This window comes from Homarus americanus, unplaced genomic scaffold (assembly GCF_018991925.1).
Source record: "Homarus americanus isolate GMGI-L3 unplaced genomic scaffold, GMGI_Hamer_2.0 scaffold30782, whole genome shotgun sequence".
In the NCBI taxonomy this organism is placed as follows: Eukaryota; Metazoa; Arthropoda; class Malacostraca; order Decapoda; family Nephropidae; genus Homarus; species Homarus americanus.
Window position 1 is genome coordinate 1 of NW_024729154.1, and position 16,795 is coordinate 16,795.

General features: G+C 42.1%; 1 protein-coding gene across 1 annotated transcript; it reads right to left on the bottom strand.

The window, feature by feature from the left end:
• Positions 1-12,856: 12,856 nt before the first annotated feature.
• Positions 12,857-15,824, bottom strand: LOC121866346 (allatostatins-like; the record flags this gene model as incomplete). The annotated part of the gene is made up of 1 exon (XM_042365964.1): positions 12,857-15,824. A coding segment is annotated over one exon (1,494 nt), but the record flags the coding sequence as incomplete, so codon positions are not given.
• Positions 15,825-16,795: the final 971 nt, after the last annotated feature.

Below are 16,795 nucleotides of genomic sequence, written 5' to 3' on the forward strand. Positions count from 1 at the left end.
TGACTACCCTCCCAGTTACACAAGGACCTGGGCGGGCTCACTAACTTCAACAATAAATAAAAAAAATAAAAATAAGCAGCATTATATAAATAAACCAATATTAATACAAAGGTCTGACGACCTAAGGGAGCAGAACAAAGATAAAACACCAATAAAAAAGATGAAGCGATCTGGTTGAGCCCAGATTCTTTCTACTCCTACTATATTTCAGTTTCACCACTTTTTCTTTAACCCCTAATAATCTTCTTTCACCTCATAACTTGTGACTCCGTAACGTACCGTACCTATCTCTCTCTTCTTCTAGCTACAACCGCAGCAAGCAACACTGTGGGGTACGGGATGTTTGGGTTCACACTCAGGATGGGATGGAGAAAGGAAACTCACAATGTGCTCTCTGTATACATGTTGTATTGGATGTACAATGCAGCTTGGTGCCGGGAAGTGGCAGCGTGGTTACAAGCGTGATGTAGAGAGAGCTGGTTGGTGAGGATGCTCATAGGAGGACCAGCTTGTGGGTCGCCATGTTCGCCGGCGGGAGCGAGGGCCGCCAGGCAGCGGCCGAGGAGGTGGAGGTGTTGCTGTCTGGTTGGTGTAGGTAGAAAGAGACAGGTCACCACGAGGTCAGGTCTTAAATAGCGGAGGTAGGCGTGGCTTAGTAGTTGACCTCCGTCATGTATTGCGGCGCTGGTTGACCTAGACCACGAGGCATACACTGGGGAATTCGAGGGGTCGGCTACTCAGTGACAAACAGCGTTTGTAGAGGAGAAATCCACTACAATACTCCCTCCTTCCCTCGAGGCGTTGTAGGAGACTTGTTGTCTGCAGGGTTGCATGTCACATGTGAGGCAGAACGGGCGGTGCATGCCACATGTGAGCCATAACTGCGAGGGCGTGGATGAGCCGGCCGATAGAGGAGGCAACTGTCTAGATACACAATATCTGTGGGAGTAGAGAGGGAGAAAAAGGGTGTGTGGAGGCGATGAATGTTGTGCTTCCCTCACGGCAGGTACAGAGTCGTCAGATGCGCCTGCTGGGGTGTGTGGGCCTGGGTCAGGAGCAGGGGCTGCGTCAGCAGAAGCGGATGAGGGCTCGTGACAGCAGCAGGGTGCAGGGCAGTAGCAGGGAGTACCTGAGGGAGAAGAGAGGGGTGTGTGGGTCCGCGTCAGGAGGAGCGGCAGGGGGTACTGCTGGGCCGGGGGCGGCGTCTGAGGCAGGACGGGTGTGCTGGGGTTGGTAGGACGTGGTGCTTGGGGCAGGAAGAGGAGCTGGTGTCTGCTTAGAGAAGCAGTGCTGCTCTAGGGTGTCTAACCTGCGGTGTAGAGACAGTAGCTGTAGAGCCGATGTGAGCTGCTTCTGGGTGGATAAGCCAGTCTTCCATGTTGCTTGAAGACTGGGAGCGTGATCTGTTTCTCCTCCATCCTGTGTGAGTGCGAATCTCCGGGGGTCACCATTTGTGGGGTATGGGATGTTTGGGGTTCGCACTCAGGATGGAATGGAGAAAGGAAACTCACAATGTGCTCTCTGTATACATGTTGTATTGGATATACAATGCAGCTTGGTGCTGGAAAGTGGCAGCGTGGTTACAAGTGTGATGTAGAGAGAGCTGGTTGGTGAGGGTGCTCAGAGGAGGACAGCTTGTGGGTCGTCATGCTCGCCGGCGGGAGCGAGGACCGCCAGGCAGGCGGAGGAGGAGGAGGTGTTGCTGGCTGGTTGGTGTAGGTAGAAAGAGGCAGGTCACCACGAGGTCAGGTCTTTTATAGCGGAGGTAGGCGTGGGTAGATAGTTGACCTCCGCTCCGTGGGTGGCGCTGGTTGACCTAGACCACGAGGAATACACTGGAGAATTCGTGGGGTCGGCTACTCAGCGACAAACAGCATTTGCAGGGGAGAAATCCACTACAATACTCTCTCCTTCCCTCGAGGCGGTGTAGGAGACTTGTTGTCTGCAGGGTTGCATGGCACATGTGAGGCAGAATGGGCGGTGCATGCCACATGTGAGCCATAACGGCGATGGCGTGGATGAGCCGGCCGCTAGAGGAGACAACTGTCTAGATACACATTATCTGTGGGAGTAGAGAGGGAGAAAAAGGGTGTGTGGAGGCGATGAATGTTGTGCTTCCCTCACGGCAGGTACAGAGTCGTCAGATGCGCCTGCTGGGGTGTGTGGGCCTGGGTCAGGAGCAGGGGCTGCGTCAGCAGAAGCGGATGAGGGCTCGTGACAGCAGCAGGGTGCAGGGCAGTAGCAGGGAGTACCTGAGGGAGAAGAGAGGGGTGTGTGGGTCCGCGTCAGGAGCAGGGGCCGCGTCAGGAGGAGCGGCAGGGGGTACTGCTGGGTCAGGGGCGGCGTCTGAGGCAGGACGGGTGTGCTGGGGTTGGTAGGACGTGGTGCTTGGGGCAGGAAGAGGAGCTGGTGTCTGCTTAGAGAAGCAGTGCTGCTCTAGGGTGTCTAACCTGCGGTGTAGAGACAGTAGCTGTAGAGCCGATGAGAGCTGCTTCTGGGTGGATAAGCCAGTCTTCCATGTTGCTTGAAGACTGGGAGCGTGATCTGTTTCTCCTCCATCCTGTGTGAGTGCGAATCTCCGGGGGTCACCATTTGTGGGGTATGGGATGTTTGGGGTTCGCACTCAGGATGGAATGGAGAAAGGAAACTGACATTGTGCTCTCTGTATACATGTTGTATTGGATATACAATGCAGCTTGGTGCTGGGAAGTGGCAGCGTGGTTACAAGTGTGATGTAGAGAGAGCTGGTTGGTGAGGATGCTCAGAGGAGGACAGCTTGTGGGTCGCCATGCTCTCCGGCGGAAGCGAGGGCCGCCAGGCAACGGAGGAGGAGGTGGTGTTGCTTGCTGCGGCTGTAGCTAGAAGAAGAGAGAGGTAGGTCGATACGATACGAAGTCTTTAGTTAAGAGGTGAAAGAAGATTATTAGGAGTTGAAGGAAAAGTGGTGAAACTGAAATACAGTAGGAGTAGAAAGAATCTGGGCTCAACCAGATCGCTTCATCTTTCTTATTGGTGTTTTGTCTTTGTTCTGCTCCCTTGGGTCGTCAGACCTTTGTATTAATATTGGTTTATTTATATAATGCTGCTGCTTATTATTATTTTTGTTATTGTTGGAGTTAGTGAGCCCGCCCAGGTCCTTGTGTAACTGGGAGGGTAGTCACATTTTTTTTTTTTTGAGGTGTTAGTTAAGTGTTAGTTGTGTTAGTCTAAAGGTACACTGTATGGAGAGGCCTGCCAGGTTCTTAGTGGAGCTGGTTGGTCACTCTCATCTTTATTCCTCTAGTAATGTTTTATGTAGAAATGTGTATGTTGAGGCAGGAGGTGGTTCAATTACTTCTTCCTGGCTGATATAGCTGGGAGGGTAATCACATTATTATTATTAATATTATTAATATTTTTTTATTTTTTTATTTATTTTTTATTTAATTTTTTTTTGAGTTAGTGAGCCCGCCCAGGTCCTTGTGTAGCTGGGAGGGTAGTCACATTTTTATTTATTTATTTTTTTTTTTTTACTAAGATGTTAGTTCAATGTTAAATGTTAAATGTTAAATGTTAAATATTAGTTATGTTAGTCTAAAGGTACGCTGTATGGAGAGGCCTGCCAGGTTCTTGTGGAGCTGGTAGGTCACTCTCATCTTTTATTCTCTCTATTAATGTTTTATATGTATATTGGGGCAGGAGATGGTTCAATTACTTTCTTCCTGGCTGATTTAAACCAACTGTGTTCTTGGAATTCTTCGTTGTCTATATTATTTATCCAGTTTTGATATGTTTCTGTGTTAAGTTCAGTCACTTTTTTCCAAATATTTACAGCTTTGTTGTGTATATCTACATTGATTGCTAAGAGGTTTGCTCTCTTGTGTAGCTGTTCATTATTGATGTGGTCTGTATATTTTATGTTATATATAAATCTGAGGGCTATATTTTGTACTGTTTGTAACCTTTTAATGCACGTTTTACTAAGGGTGTTCAATGGGATGGGTGGGTAGTCCATAATTGATTTAACAAGGGCAATATAAATCTTTCTTTTGTTATTAATGCTAAGGTTCTTAAAGCGTTTTATTTTTGATAATCTTATTCTTGCCTGTCGTTCTTTATCTTTTAAGTATGTTATATATCCTCTTTTGTTAGTTTTAATCCAAGCATCCTACCTTCAGTGTCGTATGGGTATAGTTCCTGGTCGACTATTACTGGACTTGTTTTAATCTTGGCTATTGGTATTATCTTGAATTTGTTCTTATTTGTCCTGATTTTTCCATTTTTCTCAAAATCATTTATGTTTTTTATCGCTCTTACCGTGTAGAGTGCCATAAATTGAGTTGATTTTCCTGGGTATGATACTATTTGAGTAATATCATCAGCAAACATTACATATTCGCTAAAGGGGGTAGGTTGAGGTGTGTCTGAAGTATAAATTGTATATAGTGTTGGAGAAAGGCATCCTCCTTGAGGTACTCCACCTCAAGATTAAACATAGTTCCTAAAAAGTTTCCAATTTGAATTTGTGCTCTCCTATCATCTAAATAGTTACACAATATTCTTAGCAAGTATTCGTTAAGTCCCAGTTTTAATATTTTATATTTCAAGCCTAAATGCCAAACTTTATCAAAAGCCTTAGAAACATCCCTTAAAATTATATTGATCTGGTTACCCTTGCTTTTTCCTATTGCAATTATTTCCGTTATTGTAGCTATTGCAGTTAGGGTATTTCTATTGGGCATAAATCCATGTTGTCTGTTGTTAGTTTTCCCATGTTGTGTTAAAAAGGCTATAAGTCTTGAATTTAATATTTTTTCCAATAGTTTCCCGGTAATTTCTAATAAAGATATTGGCCTGTAGTTTAATATTTCCTTATTGTCCTTACCCTCCTTAGGAATAAATATCATTTTAGCATATTTTAGTTTGTCTGGAAAGTAACCAGTTATTAAGCATGCGTTATAAATGTTTAATAGTGTATTTAAAATGTTTTCAGGTAGATTCATGATCATATTTCGTGCATTACCTGTGAGCCCAGGGCTTTTTTTCCTCCTTAAATTTCCTAGACAGTGCATCATTTCTCCCATGGTTATTTGATTATTAGGTAATAAGTTATAGTCTATATATTGCCTTGGGGTGATTCTATGTATGTGTCTTCCCATTTCGTCTTCTATCCTTCTTCGTGTTCACTATCAAAATCTTCATTTTCCTCATCTGATATTTAAAAAACTTTTACCCATTCCCTTTTGAATGCTGACTCTTGTTCATTTTCCTCGTGCAATTTTGTTCCATTTTGGTCTTTAATGTATGGTGTTTTTTGCTTGTTGTGCCCCATTTGCTAGAGTCAATTATTGCTACAAAAATCAGAAGCCACCTTGAAACATTCAACCTAATTCATCCTTCCCAGCACGGGTTCACCCAGGGACGTTCTTGTCTCACAAATTTGCTTAGCTTTTTCTCAGAAGTATATGAAGCGGTAGATAATGATAAGTCATATGATATAATTTATTTAGATTTCAGTAAAGCATTCGATAAAGTCCCTCATGAGAGATTGATAAGGAAGGTAGAAGCACATGGAATAGGTGGATCAGTATTAAAATGGATTAGGTCATGGTTAACTGGTAGGAAACAAAGAGTCAGCATAAATGGATTAAAGTCAGACTGGGGTGCGGTCAAAAGCGGAGTTCCCCAGGGATCTGTATTAGGCCCTCTGCTGTTTGTTATATTCGTGTGATCTTGATTTAGGCATAACTAGTAGGATTAGTAAATTTGCAGATGATACCAAAATAGGGAGAGTGATAAATTCAGACAGTGACTTTGAACACCTTCAAAGAGATCTAGATACCTTACATGAGTGGTCAGTAGACTGGCAAATGAATTTTAATAGTGATAAATGCAAGGTACTACAGATAGGGAAGACGAATACAAACGTTAAGTATAAACTAGGTAACACGGAAATAGAAAACTCAGTTTGTGAAAAAAATCAAGGTGTATTTGTTAGCAACGACTTGAAACCTAGAAAACAATGTATTAGCGTTCGCAACAAGGCAAACAGGATTCTTGGGTTCATATCTAGGTCTGTGAGTAACAGAACTGCTGACGTTATCTTGAAACTTTCCCTAGCATTAGTGAGGCCACACATGGATTATGCGGTTCAGTTCTGGTGTCCTTATTATAGAATGGACATAGATTCTTTGGAGAGAGTACAAAGAAGAATGACAAAATGATCCATAATATTAAAGGAAACCTTCCATATGAAGAAAGACTGAAAAGCCCAAACACATTCGACATTAGAGGCGTAAGAGTTAGGGAGATATGATGGGGTGTACAAGTGGGTGAAGTGGGATTAACAAAGGAATTAAAATGGAAGATGTTCTGAAGCTCAGTAATAACGAAATAACTAGAACAAATGGCTTTAAATTAGATAAATTCCGATTCAGAAAGGGATATGAAGCGAAAGCACTGGTTTGGTAATAAGAGTTGTGGATATGTGGAATGAGCTACCGAGTGCTATATAGTAGGATCGGGGGACGCTAGGGGAGCTTCAAGACGAAGTTGGATAGGCACATGGAAGTGCTGGGATGGGTGTGAAAGGGATCTGCCCTGCATGGGCCAGTCGGCCTCCTGCAGTATCCCACTTTCTTATGTTCTTATGTTATGTTCTTATCATCTTGTTTATGGAAGTCCAAAATGTTTTTGTGTCTTTAGTCATGTCAGCCGCCATTATAATATCATTCCATTTTTCATTGTTTGCTTCCTTACATGCGTCTCTTAATTTTATCTGTAGTGCTATCTGTGTCGTATATAGCCATCTGTTACTGCCGAGAGGTAGGTCACCACGAGGTCAGGTCTTAAATAGCGGGGGTAGGCGTGGCTTAGTAGTTGACCTCCGTGATGTATGGCGGCGCTGGTTGACCCAGACCACGAGGCATACACTGGGGAATTCGTGGGGTCGGCTACTCAGCGACAAACAGCGTTTGTAGGGTAGAAATCCACTACAACACCTCCTCCTCCGCCGCTGCCTGGCGGCCCTCGCTCCCGCCGGCGAGCATGGCGACCCACAAGCTGTCCTCCTCTGAGCACCCTCACCAACCAGCTCTCTCTACATCACGCTTGTAACCACGCTGCCACTTCCCAGCGCCAAGCTGCATTGTACATCCAATACAACATGTATACAGAGAGCACATTGTGAGTTTCCTTTCTCCATCCCATCCTCTGTGTGAACCCAAACAAACGTACCCCACAACCTCACCTGTAGCTGTCCCTACTGTAACAGTGATTGTGTTGTCATTAGTCACCTTGTTTTGTGGCTGGCGTTGTATCCCTTTTCTCTTTGTTTTGTATGTGTTCCCTGTCTGTCATTTATCTCTCTATCTTTCTATTCTTTCTCTTTTTTCACTATCTGTCATTTCTCTCTCTCTCTCTCTCTCTCTCTCTCTCTCTCTCTCTCTCTCTCTCTCTCTCTCTCTCTCTCTCTCATTTGTATTCATCTCTTCCTTTCCTGGTTATCTGTCATTTCTGTCTCTCTCTTGCAACTCTTGAAGAATTTATGTAAACTCTGACATATAACAAACCAAACAGTTCCTGATTGACCAAGAGGCACAGTAGGCACATGCATAGGGGCCCCCGAGGCCAAGGGGCCCCGAAGTCAATTGTTTTCGGTATGATGAACGCCGAGAGAATACTTGTTTTCTTATGAATAATAATAATAATAATAATAAATGTTTCATAATAAAAAAAATATATTTTTTTTCAATGTTTACCTATATTTATTTTACAGCTTAACGCCCCCCCCCCCACATATAATGTGTATTGAAATACTGTATTGACAATAAAAATATTGTAAAGGCCTGGCCTGTGGGATATAAATCCCTTGGCAGCCTTATCAGGATCTTATTGAATTGAATTGTAACAGTTTATTTAGCCAGAAAAATACAGATACAGAGTGTATAATAATAACAATATTAACATGGCTGAGCCAGTTGAGAACCTGAGCTCTCTTTGAGGCACCTGATATATACTATACATTTATCTCAAGGAAGTATTATGTAACATATAGTATCATCTGGAATAGTACAATAGCATGGTAGTAATAAGTACATCTCATAATGTTACCACGGTTATCACTTCAATATTTATTTATTTTATTATTTATTATTTTTATTTTTTTATTTTTTTATTTTTTTTTATTTTTTTTATTATTATTTTTTATTTATACATACATATACACATACCTATACATATATACACACACATATATATATATATATATATATATATATATATATATATATATATATATATATATATATATATATATATATATATATATATATATATATATATATATATATATATATATATATATATATATATATATATATATATATATATATATATATATATATTTAGTCCATATAGCATGCGGACTTCAACATATAACCTCACTAGCCAGGACTCGAACCCTCGGCCTTATGCTTGTGACCAGGGAATGCTACCACCGTGCCACAGGCAATCCCCAATTGGAGGTTCACGGTGCCATAAGCACGATGAACAGGCTTTGTGTGAAATACAACAAAGTCTAGAGTTGCTTTTCGTGTCCTTGTGGCACGGTGGTAGATAGGATCACAGATACGGGCAGATGATTGCACTTACATTTATTTGTCAAGCTTCCATACAATGATTTACAATTTGCATGGATATATGAGTCACTCACGTTCACGCTGTAATAAAATTAATCTTCTAAAAGAGGGAATTATCAACTTGGGAACACTTGTGATTACTCTACTGTGGGTATGACTTAACAGAGCCTTAATTCTTCAAGTGATACATTTACTGCTAGCCTGGATTGCTTTTGTTGCAACCAGGCTTCCGCACAAGAACTTCTTTCCACGGCCATAACAACAAAAAGTACTTTTGGGTTACCACACATAGTCTCGCGTCACTGACAGTCACTGTAGACGGTTGTCGCGGGAAGGAGAACTGGTAAGCGTGACTTGAATTAACCATTTAATTGCAATAGACCAGCCTGGATTGTTTTTGTCGCAACCAGGCTTCCACACGTGATATTTCCACGGGGATAACAAACCTAGGTTAACACACTTAATCTCGTGTCGACGATGGTCCACAGGGCGGAGTGGCGGTGGAGGACTCTGTGTGGTGTGGTGCCCCGCTGCCTTCAGGAGGGAGAAAATGGAGACGTCCTAACTAACCCATGGCCAAAGGGATACTACTCAAAATGAGGTTTTTGGGTGTGAAGCGATGAACAGTACAACACTGTTTCACTGCCCACCCCCCTAAAGGCTGGCTAACATACACTAATTGAAAAATACATGTCCCAGTTATGCCTCGCCGGGCGTCTTATCTCTGGTAAAACAAACTTTGGAGTTGGTTGCGTGGGTAAGCCTAACGCAACCCATGACAATCGCCCCTACTAAGAAAAATTTTTCTTCGGAGAATAAAAATTTCAGCACCTGTATACAATCAAGAGAATGCCTAGCCCAGACACACAATTCAACATTCACACTGTGGTGTGGGTGTGACACTAACACTGCAACGGGATGTAGTCGCCAATCGCCACTGAGGGAAAACCTCAACATTTACTTTAGATTTTCAGGCTGGAGGAAAACTCCGAGGTGAGGGTGACAATTCCCGAGCAATAGTTCATGCTAAGCGTAAACACGCTACATTTATGTTACAGCAACGTGTTGTGTAGTGTAGGGTATGTAGACATTGTTTAGGTGGTACAGGTGTCGTGTTATGTTCTTAAATGTAGAGAGGTGTGAAAAGGTTTACATAACATTTGAAGAGTCGTCAGATGCGTGGAGGTTCGAGTTGACCGGAACATATGGACGCTCCCACACATAGGTCAGGTCCTAGACACGCTCTGCAATGTCGAATGAACTTTCCCGGTGGTGAAGAGAAGGACTCCTCCAGCCGGCTGATGTGGAACTGGGTCCCTCTTTCGCTGAGGGCCCCCAAGGTGAGGGTGTACTCTGCCCATCACTCACCATTGGGTCTACTGTCCACCGCCTCAAGCTGAAGTCCACCAAAATGAAGATGTAAATCTGTCCGTCACTCGCCCTTGGGTTTACTGTCCACCGCCTCGTAGTGAATCGGGAGGCTGAGGTGGAACTGGGTCCCTCCGTTGATGAGGACCCCCAAAGGTGTGGAGGTACTCTTCCCGTCACTCACCCTTGGGTGTGCAGTCCACCGCCTCGTACTGAATCAGCTGGCTGATGTGGAACTGGGTTTGCTGACCACAATGTCCGCCGCCACCCTCTCAAGGGTTCGGGGATCACTGTGAGAGGCCACAGGGATGCAGGTAGAACTCGCCCTCCGTCGCTGGTTCTGGCAAACATCACAAGTCCTCTTCTGTTTCTTTATTTTCCACCTTTAACTTCACATTCAAAATTTCTTAGAGTCCCCTCAAATGTACTAGTAATCATTTCGTAGTACAATATAGGCATTTGCACAAACTGCTGACAAGAGTGCAATTATCCGCGGTCTGTGTCCCTGTTCGGGCGCCAATTGTCATGGTTTTGGGGTGGTTCGGTAGTAGTAGGAGTGGATTATATTATATAAAGATAATATTATGTCGTATTTCTTATTTCTTACTGTAGAGTTCGATACCTTCACACTGGTTACTTACAGGAGATTATGGCGTATCTACGTAGAAGTTCACTCCACCACTCGACATTCCATGATTTATACTTGATAAATGATGATTTAATGAATTCATTTAATTTTCAACATCCATCTAAGTTATTGGTTATACTATGTCATAACCAATCAATCATTACCTTCAGTAATAATAAGATAGGATCACAGATACGGGCAGATAATTGCACTTACATTTATTTGTCAAGCTTCCATACAATGATTTACAATTTGCATGGATATATGATTTACTCACGTTCACGCTGTAATAAAATTAATCTTCTAAAACAGGGAATTTCCAACTTGGGGACACATGTGATTACCCTACTGTGGTGTGACTTAACAGAGCCTTAATTCTTCAAGTGATACATTTACTGCCAGCCTGGATTGCTTTTGTTGCAACCAGGCTTCATCACAAGAACTTCTTCCCACGGCCATAACAACAAAAGGTACTCTTGGGTTACCACACATAGTCTCGCGTCACTGACAGTCACTGTGGACGGTTGTCGCGGCAAGTAGAACTGGTAAGCGTGACTTGAATTAACCATTAGGTGCAATAGACCAGCCTGGATTGCTTTTGTCGCAACCAGGCTTCCACACGTGATATTTCCACGGGGATAACAAACCTAGGTTAACACACTTAGTCTCGTGTCGATCACGGTCACGGTAGACGGGTGTCGTGCAGGAGAACTCTGTAAGCGTGAATTAATTAACCATTTACTGTCGGTTTGATAGGCCAGCCTGGATTGCTCTTGTCGCAACCAGGCATCCACACGTGTTATTTCCACGGGGATAACAACCTAGGTTAACACGCTTAGTCTCGTGTCGACGACGGTTCACAGGACGGAGTGGCGGTGGAGGACTCTGTGTGGTGTGGTGTCCCGCCCCCTTTCAGGAGGGAGAGGATGGAGACGACGTCTTAACTAACCCATGGCTCAGGGGATACTACTTAAAATGAGGTTTTTGGGTGTGAAGCGATGAATAGTACAACACTGTTTCACTGCCCACCCCCCTAAAGGCTGGCTAACATACACTAATTGAAAAATACATGTCCCAGTTATGCCTCGCCGGGCGTCTTATCTCTGGTAAAACAAACTTTGGAGTTGGTTGCGTGGGTAAGCCTAACGCAACCCATGACAGCGCTTCAGCAACCAAGGACTTTTAAGGTTATATTTATCAAGGTTACTAATTGCACTGTTCCACAATAAATTAAAAATGATGAGATATATAACTGCGTGAAAGAGTTATGTTTATGGACAACATTTTATTGTCTTCTACGATCCGTTGTCTGATTGAAGAGTTTAGAATAGATACTGTCCCGGGGGTAGGGGTGGAAAATATAAATGTAAATAATTTGAAAACGTTTTTCAACAACAAAAAATGAAATTTACAAAATCTTCACACCTCAGAAGGTTTTTATATACAACATGACCTGGAAAGTGTTCAGGTGTTTAAGGCCTCCAACTCTACAATAATCACTTAAAAAACAAAAACAAAGGTTACTGTGTCTTAAATTTCATGATATGTGATATTTATAGGCGTGTAAAAAATCTGTTAATTCGCGATTTTTTTTTCCCTCTGGGAATGTGATCCATAAGATTGATATAAATCGATAAGAAAATTTGTTGGGAGGGGTTATTTGTTAAGTTATCGGGCAAGTTTTTTCGCCATGGACATCAGATTCGCAAGTGATGTTGATTTATTTAATGTTGTACAGTAAAACATGACAGTTGAAAGATTCCCATTCAGATCCACTGAATATACCAATCGACACATACTGTTAGGATCTTGTTCAAATTCCTGAATTTCATTAAGCTTCTCATTCACTAATAAGTTATCTACTGGATCACCAACATTGCTGCCTGAGGTAGCCTTTTCGGTGATTTTTCTCACTATTGTTGACCCACGTGTTACACACAGCCACATAAGCGGCCACCACTTTGATGAAATGTAAATTAAAACCAACCCCAATTACTGGAGAGGTTTACTTGTCAGCAACATCCTGTACACAAAACACGAATCTGGATTGATTTGAGGTACCTTTTCAGCACTGTCTATATTATTAGTCCTTTACTTTATTTGTTTTCTATATTAAATTTTTCATTTAGGTTAACTTTCAACTTCTTCAAAACGTCACGGAAATAAATCTGGGAAAAAACCTTAATATCGTTATCAATCTTCTTTTGAGAGATGAATTCACGACTGGGTAATGATAACCAACTCTTTAATCAAACATATATTATAAAACAGAGGAAAAATATAGAAAATAAATAGCTTCAATATCTTATTTTGATATACATTCGATAGTTACAGAGCATACATGTTCTCCCGTGTAGGAGGGTCACATGGCCACACAATGAACGGAATCAGGGCATAAACACAATCAATATACTCCATAGAACTCCAGTGTGGCTCACTATACATACAATATTCTTGAGGTTTAAACTATAATCCTTTCCGGAAGCACTTCTTCTGTATTGGCTCAAAGTGGACCGGGATAACCAGTAATAAACAAGAGACTATACTTTATGTTAGGTTTTGTTATACAAGTTTCTCTCGTCCTGAGGTTGGCTTCCCTTAGGCAAATCGATCCCTGGAGAATAATTCCGTTACTCTTCATGCGAATATATCTCATTAATGCATATTGAAGAAAACATTAGTCACTGCTATACAAATTTTGAATGGTTTCACCACAAGCTATAGGATAAAAATCAATATGCATTAAATCACATTGTCATTATTAAAAGGTTCAATAAGAGCCTAGTCAACCGTCTTCATAATGTCAGTCTTCAGCCTTTTAATTTATTTTTATAAATAATCTTGGACAAATATCAATATAATACGTATAGAAAATATTATATAATATTAAAGCTTAGAACATATCCTCTGTGTACAGTACTCCCCAAGTCACCTGACAAAATGCTTCAAGTTTTCTATAAACATTAATAGTATGAAAACTATAGGTGGAATGATTTTATTTTTTCAAGTTATGCAAATTCATAATATTATCTTTAATATATATTACTTTATTTCTCATATAATACTAAAGATAACATAATTGATACAGACCTAGCCTCTGGTGAGACTAAGGCTACTGGAGGTATTTGCAACACATTCTCTCATATCCAAAGAAAAAAACAATTATTTTCCTCTGTTTTTAGCATCTTGATTGCCCGACCATCACCTTAACTGATACACTTGGCAATACTGATTTTGTTTTTTTGTTTTTACATACTGAAACCTGCCACAATATGTAGTTTATGGTATAGGATAGGCCAGAGTTGTGTAGGCACAACATAGGTTAGCCTCCGTGGTGTTACCATTAGGAATTACATTTATGATTATTGACCTAAAATTGTAAAGTAAATTTGGAGAAATGTAGAAAATAAGAAAGATGAAGCTGGAACCTGTCTTGTATATGTTAGAGAATAAGATACAAGACCGAATTCAAAAGCATCCTTGAAAGTTACTACCAGCCAGCCAATTAAGCTCCGATTAGTAGAATCAGAACTAATGAGGCATTCACATACTCTTGGAGGAGTGAATACAGCCGCACTAAGCCTCACAAAACCAGGGGGTTATAATTATATGAGTAATTTCTTGCTCTAAGATTTGTTTTAGAATTCGGTCTCATCGAGGAAGTTAAGATGGGAATAATTATGCGCCTAGGTAGTGTCAGACACCTTGAAGGAGACTTAGGATGACATCTCTTCCTCTACTCCTATGTCTTGTTCATCTTCGTCGTGGTCATCGTCGCTCACCTCACGTTTTCCAAGACCAAAGCTATAAGGACCAGCTCTTTTGCCCAGGCCGAATGAATACACTCCAGAACGCCTTCCCAGGGTGTATTGGTCGGAGTCGGAATCGCTACGTTTGCCAAGACCGAAAGAATATGGGCCTGACCTTTTGCCAAGGCCGAATGAATACTGCCCAGCCTTTTTACCAAGGCCGAATGCGTATGGATCAGCTCTCTTACCAAGACCGAAAGCATAGGGGCCACTTCTTTTTCCAAGACCAAAGGCATATGGACCAGCTCTCTTTCCAAGACCGAAGGCATAATGACCAGCCTTCTTTCCAAGACCAAACGCATAGGGACCAACTCTTTTTCCCAAACCAAAGGCATACGGACCAGTCCTCTTTCCTAGACCAAAGGCGTACGGACCAGTCCTCTTTCCAAGACCAAAGGCATACGGACCAGTCCTCTTCCCCAGACCAAAGGCATACCGACCAGCTCTCTTCCCAAGACCGAAATCGTATGACCTCCTGCCAAAACCACTGTCGGGTGCATCGCTCCTCTTACCAAGTCCAAAACCATACGAGGTAGCCCTCTTGAGGTCATCGCTGTACTGTTCCAAGTCGCTGAGTTCCAGCTCATCATCCCCATCGTCGTTGTCGTTCACATTGTCATAGTCATCCGTCTCACTAAAAGCGCGTTTCCCAAGACCGAAACTGTAGGCAGTGGGTCTCTTTCCCTGTTCATATGCGTAGTAACGCTCCTCGTCATCTTCGTCACTGGAGGCACGTTTCCCAAGGCCAAAAGCATAATCCCGGGGCCTCTTGTCCATGTCCATGTCGGGATCCCGTTTGCCAAGACCGAAGGAATACATCTGAGATCTTTTATCAGAATCTTCATCAGATTCTCGCTTTCCCAGACCGAAGGCATAATTTCGTGGCCTTTTCTCTATTTCCATGTCGGGGTCCTGTTTGCCAAGGCCGAAGGAATACTGTTGGGTTCTGTTTTCCATGTCGTCGTCTTCCCTCCTTTCTTCACCAGAGTCTCGTTTTCCCAGACCAAACCCGTACAACTTTGACCTCTTGTTCTTGCTGCTTTCTCTTTTACCGATCCCGAAGGAGTATTTGGCTCTCTTGTCCTCTAGGGTATCCTCGGTGATGCTTACGTCTCGCTTTGTCCTTGGAGACGCCCCGTCCTCTACCTTTGAGACCTCCGGGAGATCGCCGACGCTTCTCTTGCCCAAACCGAAGTTATAACTACCTGATTTCTTGCCTAGCCCGAAAGAATAGAGGTCTGATCTTTTGTCCAGGCCCAAAGAGTACAAGCCCTCGCGTTTGCCCAGACCGAAGGCATAGCCGGGGGTTCGTTTTCCGAGGCCAAATCCGTAGTTGCTATGTCGTTTCCCATAATCGTAGAGGTAACTGGGCTCTGTGTCATAGTACTGCAGCACCTGGCAGGGGAGAAGAACATGTTGTTAGTATGTGTTGACTATCTTGAGGTAAATTTAACCTTAAAATATATGGGCATCTTTTACTCCAATAGGGAAGATTTCTTTTGGTAATATAGGATTTCTTTTACTCAAGTTGAGAGGGTTTGTTTTGCTCTAATAAAAAAGGGTTTCTTTTACTCTAATAAGGAAGGTTTGTTTTAATTAAATATGGAGGGTTTCTTTTAGTTAAATAGAGAAGTGTTCTTTTAGTGTAATGGGGAGGATTTACTTTAGTTAACCAAGGAGTGTTAATTTTTCAAATATAAATATCCATTTTGTGTTAAGCTCCATGCAGATGAGAAAATTGACGGCACAGTGTACTCTTTGTTTTGTTTTATCAGAGTGAGATAAACTCACCATTCATATTGTTTCTTAAATCACCCAAACAACATAGCTCGCTCCAATGGGCAAACGCGTTCACCCTCTAATGTGGTGCCGCCGAGCGGCCAGAAAGTAAAACAAAATAATTACCAGGCAAGGAATAAAAGGAGGAAGACGAAGAATTTGGCGAAATCACAATTTTCTTTTGTTTTGTTAATTTTTTTTAGCAGCTGCAATGGGGCCCCGATACTGTGCATCTATTAAGTGTTCTACTGACTCTCTGAGGAACAGAAACCTGTTTTCTGCTGATTTCTCGAAGATCCAGAGAGGTTAGTCGTATACCTACTTGTGTCATTGTTGACTGCTGACTGCTCATTAGTTTTATGAGCTCTTTCTTTATTTAGTACTGATAACGATCCACTCTTCAAAATTTCTAGTTAACATCACAATATCATTAAGATATATAAAATGAGCAGGATGTTATTGTATTGTCTAAAATAAAAGGCTGGAATTTTGAAGTTTTGGGTCATTATTTGTTTTAGGACCGCCCACGACTTTGTGGACGAAAATTGTGCTTTTCTTATATATTTCGATGTGTTTTGAATGGATTTCGCATT